This window comes from Camelina sativa, chromosome 20 (genome assembly GCF_000633955.1).
Source record: "Camelina sativa cultivar DH55 chromosome 20, Cs, whole genome shotgun sequence".
In the NCBI taxonomy this organism is placed as follows: Eukaryota; Viridiplantae; Streptophyta; class Magnoliopsida; order Brassicales; family Brassicaceae; genus Camelina; species Camelina sativa.
Window position 1 is genome coordinate 44,386 of NC_025704.1, and position 14,188 is coordinate 58,573.

At 34.9% G+C, this 14,188-nt stretch overlaps 3 protein-coding genes and 1 long non-coding RNA gene across 6 annotated transcripts in view; 2 read left to right on the forward strand and 2 right to left on the reverse strand.

Moving 5' to 3' along the window:
- The window catches only part of LOC104768263 (mannan endo-1,4-beta-mannosidase 6), a 3,461-nt gene extending 2,462 nt beyond the window's left edge, over nucleotides 1–999 (forward strand). The window contains exons 4-5 of the mRNA XM_019241737.1: nucleotides 7–341; nucleotides 440–999. Of these exons, the coding sequence (XP_019097282.1) occupies nucleotides 7–341; nucleotides 440–878 (774 nt within the window). The 3' untranslated portion in view covers nucleotides 879–999. The remainder of the gene's footprint in view (nucleotides 1–6; nucleotides 342–439) is intronic.
- Nucleotides 1,110–2,984, reverse strand: LOC104768262 (serine/threonine-protein kinase STN8, chloroplastic). Its single transcript, XM_010492189.2, has 4 exons — nucleotides 2,401–2,984; nucleotides 2,147–2,320; nucleotides 1,652–2,056; nucleotides 1,110–1,552 (listed from the first exon to the last, which is right to left on the reverse strand). Exons 1-4 carry the CDS (start codon nucleotides 2,938–2,940, stop codon nucleotides 1,205–1,207), a joined length of 1,467 nt encoding a protein of 488 aa, XP_010490491.1. The 5' UTR covers nucleotides 2,941–2,984; the 3' UTR covers nucleotides 1,110–1,204.
- Nucleotides 5,239–7,248, reverse strand: LOC104768266. Of its 3 annotated transcripts, none has more exons than XR_002036878.1 (8): nucleotides 6,989–7,248; nucleotides 6,730–6,808; nucleotides 6,473–6,600; nucleotides 6,114–6,367; nucleotides 5,952–5,998; nucleotides 5,761–5,825; nucleotides 5,629–5,669; nucleotides 5,239–5,492 (listed from the first exon to the last, which is right to left on the reverse strand). It is a non-coding gene; the product is annotated as an uncharacterized LOC104768266 (long non-coding RNA). The 3 variants fall into 3 exon arrangements; XR_764226.2 differs by having other exon boundaries at nucleotides 5,239–5,535; nucleotides 6,473–6,536; nucleotides 6,989–7,247; XR_764225.2 differs by having other exon boundaries at nucleotides 5,239–5,535; nucleotides 6,989–7,247.
- Nucleotides 12,310–13,421, forward strand: LOC104768267 (probable WRKY transcription factor 62). Its single transcript, XM_010492193.1, has 2 exons — nucleotides 12,310–12,614; nucleotides 12,692–13,421. The coding sequence occupies exons 1-2, from the start codon at nucleotides 12,346–12,348 to the stop codon at nucleotides 13,218–13,220; spliced, it is 798 nt and encodes a 265-aa protein (XP_010490495.1). The 5' UTR covers nucleotides 12,310–12,345; the 3' UTR covers nucleotides 13,221–13,421.

The window sequence follows — 14,188 nt, forward strand, 5'->3', positions numbered from 1 at the left end:
TTGCAGACGGTGCTGAATAGAGTGAACACCTACACAAACATAACTTACAAGAACGACCCCACAATCTTCGCCTGGGAACTCATGAATGAGCCTCGCTGCCCCTCTGATCCCTCCGGTGACAAACTCCAGTCCTGGATACAAGAAATGGCGGCTTTTGTGAAAAGCATAGACGCTAAACATTTGGTGGAGATCGGACTTGAAGGCTTTTATGGTCCCTCTGCCCCTGCGAGAACCAGATACAATCCCAACTCCTACGCTGCACAAGTCGGAACTGACTTCATCAGAAATAATCAGGCTCTTGGCGTCGATTTTGCTACGGTTCACGTCTATCCAGACACCTGGTAAGTTTAGATGCAATAATACCAAGAAACAGACACTGCCCTGAATCTGAAAACAGACAATAGCTAAAACGGAGTATGTAAATGATTGCTAACTGTAGGATATCGACGGCAGTATCAAACTCTTTCTTGGAATTCACTAGCTCTTGGATGCAATCTCATGTGGAGGACGCAGAGATGTACTTGGGAATGCCGGTTCTGTTCACAGAGTTTGGTGTGTCCGCACATGACCCTGGTTTCAACACATCTTTCCGTGACATGATGTTGAATACGGTGTACAAGATGACCCTCAACTCAACAAGGAAAGGAGGGGCTGGTGCTGGAAGTCTAGTGTGGCAGGTCTTCCCTCAGGGAGCAGAGTTCATGGATGACGGCTACGCAGTTTACCTCACAAGAGCGCACACCGCTTCAAAGATCATATCTCTGCAGTCGAAGCGACTCGCCATCTTTAACTCCTTGTGTAGCTGGAGATGCAAGTGGGGATGCAAGAAAAAGAATCAAACTGCTCTAGATGCCCTCCTCTCGCACGACGAGCTTTAAGTATCACAACCTTTTGTGAATCACAAGAATACAATGACAAGTGTATACAGGTGTTTAATATTATATATGTGAATCAAGATGGGTGTTTAAACTTACCTTGGAGGGAGATTCCAGACGAGTATATACCTCTGCAGGCTATGATTTAAGACCTGATGATGACGGCTGATATGCAAAACCGCTCAGGCATAACAAAACTCGTTTGATTGTGAATCAAGAAGGAAGCAGAGAATATAACCAGAAATATATATATATATATATGATATGTATTTAAGGAACAGAGTTGTGTTATTATTGTGTACATTTACATGATAAAAATAAAAGCAGAGTCACTTGCTGAAACTGAGCTTTGAAAGAACAGCGGCAGCTTGATCACCACCCAACAAAAAATAAGGGTGTCTGAGAGCAGCAGCGGCTGAAAGGCGTCCGCGTCTCAGAGAACCTCTCTCGGAAATGAGTTTAGTGACGAGGTCCCACCCTCTGCCGGAGTCGAGATCGAGTATGCTCAAGTCTGGCCTCGTCCGAGTTCTGTCCCGCCATCTATTAAGATCGTATTCAACAGACTTGATCTCCGAATTGAAATTCTTAAGACCCGCAGTAGATCTTAAGGTCGGAACCGCCATTTGTAGAAGCACTATCCCAGCAGAATACATATCAAAAAGATCCGGACTATTCAACTGTAAGAATCAGCACTCCAAAAATCAGACAGAGACTAAAGTGAAGTAAAGAAGGCAAAACATAGAGAGAGAGAGAGAGAGAGAGAGAACGAAAACGACCTGCCAGAGAATCGGGGAAAGCAAAGCGGCTATAGGCTCGGGAGGAGGAGTAGGCGTTTCCTCAGGGAGGACATAGAGCTCAGGAGGACAGTAGTCGGGATCGAGCAATGTGCGGTCGGGGATGTAATTCTTGCCAATGCGAAGATCAGCAGCAGCACCAAAGTCGATGAGCTTAATCTGGCCCTTCTTTGTAACGACCAAGTTGGCAGGCTTAACGTCCCGGTGAACAATGCCCGTACCATGGATTTTCCTGAGAGATGTAATGATCTGGCGCATGATCTGCTTAATGATCAATGCACGACGTTTCACAGACTCGACGCCTTGGAGAACGCGGCCAAACATGATGGACTCCAGATTGGAAGGGAAGCTCCGATCTTTCATGTAATCAGCGAGGTCACGGTCTCCCTGTTGAAGGGAACCAGAGCGGAGCGTCATTGTTGGTGTAGAATAAAATTAGATAAGATAGAGATATATTATTAAGGTAAAGAAGAGCACCTCGAACCTCCAGACAAGCCATTTGCCGCCTTTTGTAAACATGGTGTTGGTCTTGTCTGCGACAAAGCTTCCGAGAAAGTCAGCGCAGGTCTCAGGAGCCGCCCTTGAGAGTCTGTAGTTGAACCACTCTTCGTAGTCGCCGAATTCCTCCGCACCTCGTACTCCTAGCTTCACCTGCATTATTTATTGATGATGAGTGTTTAATCTCACTTGTTTCAGTTCAGTTCTAAGGGGTATGTTATATATAGATATACCTTCTTGAGAATGACTCTCTGCTTGAATTCTCCGGTAAAGTCCATAGCTTTAGCTCGAGCTTTGCTAACCCTGACGTCATCATTAACAGTAGAGTTCTTGGGGAGCAGGACGCCGGCATAAACCACGCCGAAAGAGCCTTCGCCGAGTTTCTCAGTGACCAAGAAATCGGACCTCTTCAACCTCCTAGTCCCAAAAAGAGTGTCGAGGCCAAGCTGGAGGGGAGCGAGAAGGTAGGCGTCAATGGCGCCGATGAGAACGCCGGGCCTGGCCGTGAGGTAAAACCAGACAAGTCCGGCGGAAACAAAGAATCCCCATTTCTGGGAATCCGAAAAGGAATTCTGAAAGTCAAGGACAGCAGGGAGATGAGATAGAGAATCAAGAGGAATAATGTCCTGAGGAGAGAAACTGCATCTCATCATGCAACTCCGGCGGCTGAGGAGGAAAATGCTCTTTTGGGATGTAAAGGGAGATGGCGTGGAGAAGCCGCAAGAGTGAAATGCTACGGCGGCGGTCGTGGCGGGAGAGAGAAGAGAGGCCATCTTATCTTCTCTTCTCAGTTCTGTTTTTGGTTGGTTGGCTGCTTCATTTATGTCCAAAGGTCTCGACGATGACGATGAGGGACGACATCTTCTTCTTCGTGTCGAAAGACTCAAGTGGCCCAACATAGCCCAATTTGATATGTCCATCAAACCGAGTTATTCTTCCAAAGATCTGTAATGGAAGAGGCCCATTCTTATTTCACGCGGCCCATTCTTCTTACAATTGGACCTTTTCTCTTGCTCTGGAAGAGGCCCATTCTTATTTCACGCGAGATTAATTAGAAGACCAAATTTAATTTATTCTGCTAATTCATTTTCACTTACTATACTAGTATTTTCTATTCCGTTTTTTCTTTTGTCGGCAACTACAATTGTTTAACCAACAAGGCAAGGCAAGGCAGGCAGGCAGGCAGGCGGGCATTCAATATCTCTCGCATATTTACGACTCAATTTGATATAATTCTTTCTTTTAGATCTCTCTATCGGTATTTTAACTTTATATATAGTGTACTTAAAAATGTTGTGATTATTATTGATTGATACTACCACTACAAATAAACAAACCAATTTGTGATAGGTTTTTAGATTTCATTATTTTTCATAGAAACCAGCTCTATCCACTTGGTTTGATATATCCTTTTTTTGTTTTTAACTCTTGACTCTATCTATATTTGGTATTCTTACTTACGTTAGCCCAAAACATTCATCAGCGACCTCCTTTTTAGTTTTCTAACCCCCTACAATCTTCATCATTTTCACCTCTCTTTTTTTTTTTTTTCTTAATCCCTTCAAATTTTATAATTTTATACGCTCCCAAATTATAAAATTGGAACATGGAATCGAAAGTATAACCAAACAACGTAAGAATGGGGTCCGCTAAGAAGACATCCATACCATTTTCTATAATAAACCAGACATTACATTTTTATAATTTAAGGGTTAGGTTATTACAAATACAATATATGTATCAATACTTATAACATAAACAATCAGTCAATTATTTATCGCCATCGCATCTACTAGTTCGGTGACTGATTATTTAATTTGTTAAAGAAACAATTAAAATCTATCTATGATCTATCAATTTGTAAAGTAAGATCCAACCCCGCAAGTTGAATACAAGAAACGACAACTAAAACACACCTCATCCACACCCTTTATTAGTCGAATACAAGAACGTGATTAATTCCAACTTCTCTCTTGCTAGTCCCATTCTAGCGGATGATGACCAAAAGACAAAATTTGTTTATTTAATCCCGCATACGTAATACGGTAACATTGATATATCTATCGTGTGACTAAAAAAATATGTCTTCTAAAGACTACAATAATAGCTATTTTCCTTCACGTTTTTATCGAAAAATCTTTTTGTTATATATATATATATATATATATATATATATATACTACACTAATAATACAAGACCATAATCACATATCAGGATATTACGAGATGTTTTTATCTTGTTGCTGTTCTTATATGCAGGCCCGGCAATGGGGTGGTGCAAGTATTTTTTTAAAAAAAATTACAAGGTTTTAGGTCCTGATATTTTGACAAGAAAACACCCCAAATTTCTGAAATTTACAACTAAGATCTCCAAATTATTAAAAAAAAAAAATTGCACAAGATCCAAAAAAACTTGAGCCGGCCCTGCTTATATGTGTGTATATATATATATGTATATATCTTTTTCTATAATTACTAAAACCAGCTGCTGATAAGACCATATTTTCTAGCTAAGAATTAAATTTTGACAGGTGGAATTATACGTTTGCTAATAATTAATAGCACAAGTTTGCTAAACTGAGTCAGATTTTTGTAAGGATCACAAAACAAATCGACTAGCATATTTCCAGTCGCGGTTACTAATTAGTCGGTCCGTTCACTAGTAAAAATGTTCTACATTGCTACGGAAATAATTGTAGTTATGTGGTATTTTTCGTAGCTAAAATTTGTTTGCTACAGAATTGTGACAAAAAAATTTAGTAATTATTTTGTCGTAGCAAAAGTTTTCTTCATAGCAAACTGTCGCAACTTGCTACAATTTAGATACTAGTGTAAACGTAGCTATTTGCTACAAAATGTTACATTTATCTACCACCATTTGTTACAATTTGCGGCAATAGTATTAGTAGCAACTATATACAAAAAGTTACAAAATTTTGGTGACAAATAGACTCACACCAAGCTACAAAGTTACTTGTCATAAACTTGTTACAAAAAACGACAAACGGCAAATATATGTTAACGGTAGCTTTTATTAGATCAAAATTATTGAAAGGTTTTATATCTAGCAATAAAAACAAATTATGTGAAAATATATTAAAAATTAAATTGCAAAACATACACAATTATAATTAATGTTAAACTTAGTTTAATATCATACACTCAAACAAGATAGAGTTTTAAACTCTCAAACAGAGAGTTAAAAACCACTTACAAATAGAAGATATATAAATACATTCAAAAAAGATAGTTTCCCAAACCAGAAGAGTCTGTCATGTGGTTTGACTTGAGCCCCATTAGTTGTGCATGTCTGCTGCTCCTTAACCTGAGACAACATGCTCTAGTTTGGTTCCAACCAAGATGACAAGCTTAAACAATAAACAAATACAAACACATTCTCTTAGTGTTAGTGTCTTATGGATTTCAAGCTTTTTTACTTATTCTTGCTTTTGTTTACTTACAATGACAGAGATGAATGATAACCAAAAGTATATATTCAGGCCTGCAATGAAATCATATAATTAGTAAAGACAAGGCTTAAATATGGAGATACAAATGGAATGCACTTTGTCTTTATGTAATCGATGAGTTACCATGAACATTTATGCAGATGCATACTATAGCATAAATATGTACAACTTCACGATCAGTAGAGTGCCTGATTTAACCAAAAAAGAAAGTAAAGTATTAAAGAAAGAACGTAACTAACAAAGCATAGAACTATCAAAAACTAACCAAAAAAGAAAATCATGTATATAACGAGCCATAAACACGCAATATATACCTTCCAATATAGAGATTCTTCATAATGAAAGCACTGAGCAATCCAGCCTGAGAAAGAAAATGAGTTAGAACTTTTCTAGTTAACTCCAAATTCTAGTGCTGAAGTTTGAGGAGAAGAGCGAAAGAAGCATACTGCAACACCCAATGTTAAGAAAATTCTTACTTGCAAGGTGCAAACAGAGTCTGTAGCAGAGAATATTTCTCCAATGGCTATGTGACAAAATAGATTAAGTCGATGTGACAATGAGAGAAATAAATCAAGTCACTGAGCATCTCACAGTGACTTGGCAAATAAAACCGAACATGATCCTATAGCACCCGAGACCACAACATATGAGAAAGGAAGCAGCATTGAAGCTTCTTGTCCCTGATACCAAACAATGAGTTTGTGTGCCAAGTACATTAAGATGGATGAACCTGAAAAAAACAAAGCATACACAAATATTTAAAGTTCAGAAGTCGTGATTTAAGAGAGAACAAAATCAAACATGAAAGAGAGCAATATGTATTTGTCGGAGTTACCTTTGTAATGGAAACCTGCATAATAAACAGGGCCGAGAAGAGAAGGCTTCGAAGAAGAACCATCCTTCAAAATCAGATAACGGAGACCAAAATCAGTGTTACGATGACGGAGACCAAAATCAGTTATCCTTCAAAATCAGATAAAGAGCAAAATCAAGTAGCAGTGAAAGTAATATACCCATTTACAGAAAACTTTTTCTTTCTAAGCTTTTTACACAATATTATACCAAAGAAGAAATGTATAACACAAAATAAACCTCCTCGTTGAGAACAGAAGTGGGTGAATCAGCAGAGGCATCTTTCTCCGTTTAAACGTCGATGACCATTTCCGGAGCCCTAAGAATCCAAAAAATCCAAAATCGAGATATATAAAATCAACAGAGAGACCAACAAAATAAGGATATAATCCAAACGACAAGCAAAATTTCGCAGAGACAGAGCCAGAAAAAGATAACCCAAGAACAGTGAGCGATTTCGAGGGCGTTAAGGACCCAGAAAATCGCCGGAGAGACTTACGGAGTGAATTTTACGGAGCGTAGGCTAACAATCGTAGGTCACAGTCACGCTGGTGATTTCGAGTTTAGGTTGGAGGAGGATCCTGAAGAACGTTTCTCCGATCTGAAAGATTGCGAGTCTCTCTCTCATCTTCCTCCTCAGGTCAGGAGGACGGAGATCTCATCTCCAATCTCTCGAAACAGATTGCCTTAATTTTAGTTTGGGGAAAAATAAATTTTAGGTCACTGAGGAAGGGAAAGAAAAATGTTTTAAGTGTTTAAAGGTGAGGAAAATGTTACAAATTGTTACATTTAAAGTTGTGTGTTATAGTGTTACAAAATTTTATGTCACTAAATATGTAACATTTTTCTACAAATTATGTATGTTACTATTTGTCACTATATAGCTACACTTAGTAACTAATTAGCTACAATAACTATTAATTTAAATTTTGTCACTAATTTGTAACAATTTATAGATATTATTTGTTATTATTATATTTTGTAGCAAAAAATGTAACTATATAATACATATTTACTAGTGGTTGGAAGTCTTGTCAATCGTTTTACGTCTCTTTGGTTGACTTCAACGAGGTTCCGTATATCGTTGCCATATTTGCAAAATCACCTACAACAAATTTTCTCGTGCTTACAAATTTTATACGCTAAACTAATCTTTATTATGTTTCAGTATATCTTCTCCATGTTAATTGGGTCGACCGTCGACTGTTGACTTGTGTAAACCTTACCGAATAAGAAGTACTATATATCGCTACTTGAAACGGTGAAACGTTGATGCTACTTCATCTTCTAAATACATTACTATCGCACGTTGACCAAAAAGAAGAAGAAGAAGAAGATAATGTTAACTGTATAGAATATAGATTTATTTTTTATTTTTTAATATAGATTTAATTTAATTTCATCAATTTAAATAAAAATGTTTTATTCTTTCCTTTAGCGGATGAATGGTGAGAAGATTGGATCGAAGCTAGGATTAAGCAATAAGCGCATTATAACGTGAGAGTGCTTTGCATTATTTATACCTGCATGCTGCAGTGACGTTAGGGCACATCATCTATATGGTAAGACCGTCGGACTCTGACACCGTTTAATACTGCACATGCGCGATAATGTCAAACTAGTGGATGAGACGAGATAATACTACAGTGTGCATGCATATTACCATATTAAGGTATAAAATAATTTAAGTAGTCAGCTAAGCTCTTGTTGATTAATTATTCGGTTAATGCTGCTTTGAATTTCAAAACTTATCCAATTAATTATGTACTGTATCTTTTTGTGTCAATTGTTAACTTATACTAGGATATAATATTTTTAATTTTAAAATTTTAAAATTTATATCGTATTTATTTGTTATTTTATTATTGTTTTATTAATTTTAAAAATATAAAATTTTACTATTTGATATAATTATTCAAAGTATAGGATTTTTGTAGTGTCTTCAAAGTTTTAAACCGTGTGGTATATGTATAGTATAGTAATACATGTATCTCATGGTACATGTATTAAAAAAAAACAATTTCACTTAACTCCCTATATGAGATTAATGCCAACCCGTCTCACCAAAATCAAAATAAGTTTTTATGTAAAAAAATAATCAAAATAAGTTTTTTATCAAGTTTAATTATGTTAATTGTTTTACCAAATTAGCATATTTTTATAGTTTATAACTTTTCCATGTCAATATATATAGTTTATGATAATTCATAGAATTTTAATTTTTTTGGTACTTCCTCAAAAATTAAAAAAATAAACCAAATTATATGGGGGTTTTCAACATATTTAATGTGATATTTTATAATTGGAATTTCGGTTTAGGAAATTTATTAATGTTAATATAATTATGGAGATTGTAAACTTTTGTTATGGAAAATCTATTATATATCATTTAAATTTGAGAGATTCTAGCATCCATAAAAATAGTTTTGAATATTTAATGGGTTAAAACTTTAATGGGTAGAGTTGTTTTTAAAAAAAATCGGAATATATAGATGTTGTTAAGATTTTATGCCAATAAATATTACAAATGTTGGTCAATTTAAGAAAGTTTAGTATTTGAGTTTCTCTGTAATGTTATTTACAGAATTGTTTTAGGGGTTAATATTGTAAACAAAAATTAAATAAGTAAAATTTAAAAGGCATAAACCAAATTGTACTTCAAAATATTAATATAGGTTCCCTGCAATTTATTGTTAACAAAATAAATCAATGTAATTTTGTATATTTTTGAAATTGTTGTGCATTGTTATTTGAAAAGCAATGATTAATAATTGAATTATATGCTGGAATGTATGCTAACTATAAAGGCAACTAGGTTCGGACCCGCACATACGTGCGGGGTTATGTTTATAAACTAATGTATTTTAGTAGTCATAATCAAACTCATACTAATTGAGATTTTAGTTTGATTTTTTTGGTTTAATTTATTAATGTTTGAAAATTTAAAATAATAATGGGTTCACCAATATTTTAAAATTTGGAACAACATAATGGTTGAACTGATAACAAACTAAATCAAAATGATTGGTTAGATTCTATTAAATTAGTGAACTATCAAATCAAATATATAACCGCTAACAACGATGAAAACTCGTTTGAGACAAATACAAATATTTAGGGGTGGACGTAATTCTCTTTCCGTTTTATCATGTTCCATCATGTCCTACACCCGTTCTCAAATTTCCGTTGCATAAAAGAAAACATTCTCAATATGGGACCAATTTGTATTTTCGATCAAAAACATACATTCTCAATAGATATGTAATTTTCTTGTTTTGTAGATGCTATGTCAATTGGATGAACACCCGTTCATACCACAATCCTCCCTTATATACAATCTCTAGGTAAAAAATGTATGCTGTCGAAAAAAGTCTTGATTTGTATATGCTTATGTACACGATTGAAAATTATAAATTTAACAATTCATAAGAATAATAAATGATAAACAGGACATAAAACATAGTATTGGTGAACTAAAAAAAAGAATATAGTAGATGTTAGCAAAGTATATGCATATATGCAAACTTAAATACAGAGACATATACATTTTTTTTTTTGCAGAAACAAAGAGATAGAACAATAGTGTTAGAGTGGTGTATATGATATGTGAATGTTAAATCGATTACTCTATTTATAGGCTGGAAAGAGTTAGCTAAACATTTTTTACTTTTACGTTTAAAATAACAAAAATCTATTAAAAAAATCTTTTAAAAGCTTATTTATTTTTCAGTTAATGCATATACAATATGTTTGAATCTATATGGATGATTAGATTTGGATAATGAATTAATTGTCTAGATTTTGCAAGTCCTATTAAACCGATGAGAGTATATATATAAAGTTAGTTTTAGAAATAATCCCTTAATTTTAGATATTTGGTAAACTAATTACTGATTTATTTCAAGATTTCTTAAAATAAATCATCTGTTTAAATTAAAGTTAAGTTATTTTCATATTACTATTAAAAATTAATTAGATACAGTTGTTATGGAAATCTTGTTAAATGATAAGTTTTATTAATTGCAAAACTCTCTTATTATTTTATAAAATTCTAATAACTATATAAATTCAAGGAATTGTTAATAGAAATAATTTTGTTTTATTATAATATTTAAAATTTTCATTTTGTAATCTTATTGGCTGTAATTTTTTTAGAGTGACGGTATGTCAAATATTTAAATTTATTATTTGTAATTAATATAATTTCATAAAATATAGGAATGTATCTTTTATAGTTAATATAGTTTCCTAAAATATTGGAAGAGTTAATCATTTATTTCTTTAGTAATTGTTACCATTTTTTTAGGGAAGTTTACTTATGAAAGAGTTAATCATTTATTTCTTTTATAATTGTTACCACTGGTTTAGAAAAGTTTAATTTTTTTTAGTTTAATTATGTAGGCAAGTTGGTCTGTTTGGCAAGATGGATATATGTCATGTTTTTTGTTTTTTTTTTTTTATCTCTATGTGTACTCCCCATTTAATAGTATAGATGTTTCTAGTGGAATGTATGCTAACTATAAATTGTTGAATTCTGCAAACATTACGGTTTTTAAAAACTATACGTAGTTATCATGTCATCCTTAACTTTACTGTTTCTGCATTAGAGATAATTAAATTATTTCATTATATCATATTTTACGTTATATGTAGTCAGTTATATAATTAGATCCGAATATAATACCAATTAACACAAAGAGCATCATGATGTGAGCTAGGGAGCATGTTTACACAACTATAGTAATATCTACTTATAAATGGGAAGCTCAAAACCGGCACGACCAAGTTTAGGGAGGGTCCATTTGATATAAAGGTAAACACGTAGTTAAAAATTCACATAATAAAAACAATAGTAATAGTTGAAGTTTACATATTTGTGATGGAGGAAAGTCACAACTTAATAAGGTAAAAGAAACTCAGCCGCCGATATTGAAGCAGAAGCAATGGCTACTTTTAATTATGATTAATGTAGCTTAATCAATGGTTTTATTATAAAGGAAGAAAAGGGAAAGAGAGAAATAAAAAAGTTGAAGCTGTTACGTACTTTAGATCTAGACAGTATATATAAGAAAGAAACATGAGTAGAAAAGAAATCCAAGAACAAAGATAGGAGCACATGGGAATTACGCTTATTATATTACAAAACCAGAAAACCTTTTGCAGCTATTGATCTCCATCGTTGGATGGATGAGATTAGTGCATTATATGATCTGTCAACCATAACTCAACCACCAATGACGTCACGTCGTCACGGTACGATGAGGTCACGAACCCTACGTCACTTTTGAGGGAGCTCTCTTTTACGCCGTTCAAAGTGGCTCCTCCGTTATCTACGCCCGTTTATTCGGCGTTCCATCTTTTCAGGTGCCATACGTGCCACATGACCCCTCCTTATATATATATGGGGACTCCTCCCCTTTTTTTTCCTAGCTAATTCTATACTGATCGAAACCTCTTTGACTGCAAAGAGAATGAATGAAATTTGTAGTAAAGAGATTCATAAAGTCATGGTTCTTAGATTAGAGTTTACACATGATTAATCAACTAATTTACTTAATAATAAATAGAGTTGTTGGGTAAGTCAACTAGTAACACTTGTTTTTTTTTGTCTTTTTCTATCTCGAGGGGTCACTCATTAATCCGCACATTCCTAAAATGCGAGTTACATAGGAGTAGTATATCCGATGGAGAAGTTAACGAAGGAGTGTATAGTAATTAACTCACACATACGAAACTTCCTAACAACACCCTACCTTTATAGTTTATATACAACAGTATATATAAAGAGACATCAATCACATCTCTAACTTGTGATAAACCCACAGATCGATATTACTCAAAAATAAAAATCAAAAGATGAACTCTTGCCAACAAAAGGCCATGGAGAAGCTGCTTCACGGCCGTGGGTGCGCCAACCAGCTGCTCGTCATGGACCACACCGAGTCAGATTCGTCCATGGAAAGGGAGGATTTGGCCAAGTCCGTCCTCCATTGTTTCTCAGATGCTCTCTCCATCTTGATCGATACTAATCATGAGCACCAAGACGATCAATCCAATAACTCATCTCCTCAGGACTCTTCTCCTGTTCTTGAGAGCGCAAGGAAACCACTTCACAAGAGGGGAAGGTATGAATAAATTCCAAAAACTTCAAGAATCAATTTATTGAATGATATGCTCATCAATATGAGTTTGGTGATTGCAGAAAGACATCAGTGGCAGAGAGCTCAGACTACCATAGACATGAATCCTCAACCCCGATCTACCACGACGGTTTCCTCTGGAGGAAATACGGACAAAAGCAGATCAAAGAATCTGATCACCAAAGAAGTTACTACAAGTGTGCATACACAAAGGACCAGAACTGTGAAGCAAAGAAGCAGGTTCAAAAGATCCAGCACAATCCACCATTGTACTCAACCACTTACTTCGGCCACCACACATGCCAGCTCCATCAAGCTTATGCAACTTTTCCCATTGACACGTCTGACCCCGAAGACCACGAGGGATCCCACATGATCCGATTTGGTCACCCCAACACCAGCTTCTCCTCCTCCACCAATAGCCTCTATCAACATCAGAATCAGAATCAGAATCACATCAAAGATGTACACATGACACCGGAGAAAGCAGAAGAGTGGTCTCCATCCCAGTGGATGTCGTCCGAGGTTGCCCACGCGGTGGAGGCTTTCGAGTTCAACCCTTTTTGGACATCTCATGACTTCTCATCATGACCATATATCGATCCCCTCGATCTATCATCATACATAGCTTCTTTAATCCTAAACCCTATCTCGTCTTTTTTCTTACTTTTTTTTTGTCATATACATCTCTATATATGTACTTGCGCGTAAACCTTACTATGTTTCAGTCTCTACTTTGGAGCTTTTGTTTTGAGTTAATATTATTAACGTATATTATACATGATGGTTGTATTGTTGCCAGCTTCTTCTTCTTTTTTTTTTCTTTTTTTTACAAACGGAAATCTTTGAGTAAAGTCTTTTAAATACCATTTCTACCATCAAATATCAATAAGAAAAGATGGTGACGCTGAAGCAGATCTAGACTTGGTGTATATATTCTACATTGAAGTTAGTACCCAATGTTTGGAATCCAGAGAAACAATCAAAAATTTCTAATATATATATAATCAATTTTTGCAAGTGGCTTGTGGGTATGCATTTAAGCATGCGACCACGCTCGTGTGTCGTGTCTGCGAGCCCGAGGGAAAGAGCACACACAAACTGACAAAAGAGAAAGAAACAAAAATTGTTCGAGCTAGCTAGGTTTTTCACTCGTCGGACCACTGTTTCCAGTCGTCGGAGCTTTGCCACACTCCATCACTCACTACAAGAAAATAAGTTTATTGAGACGTATTTTTGAGACAAAAAATTTCCGTCACAAATTTGTGACACTTTAAATACGATATTATGACTAAGTTTATTTGTAACAAATTCATAGTATTTTCGTCACTATATTATGACGAAAAAACTCAGTAACAAAAGTTTGTCATAATTAGTGACGAATATGCTACGATAATATTAATCGTCACTCTTATGACTACATTGTGACCAATATGTTGTTGCAAATTAGTTATGAACTTATAAAAGATATGCAAGTCACAGTTTGTGACATAAAAATGAGTAAACATTAGTCATAAAATAGTATAAATTGTTATGTCATTTATACAAAGCCCATTAAG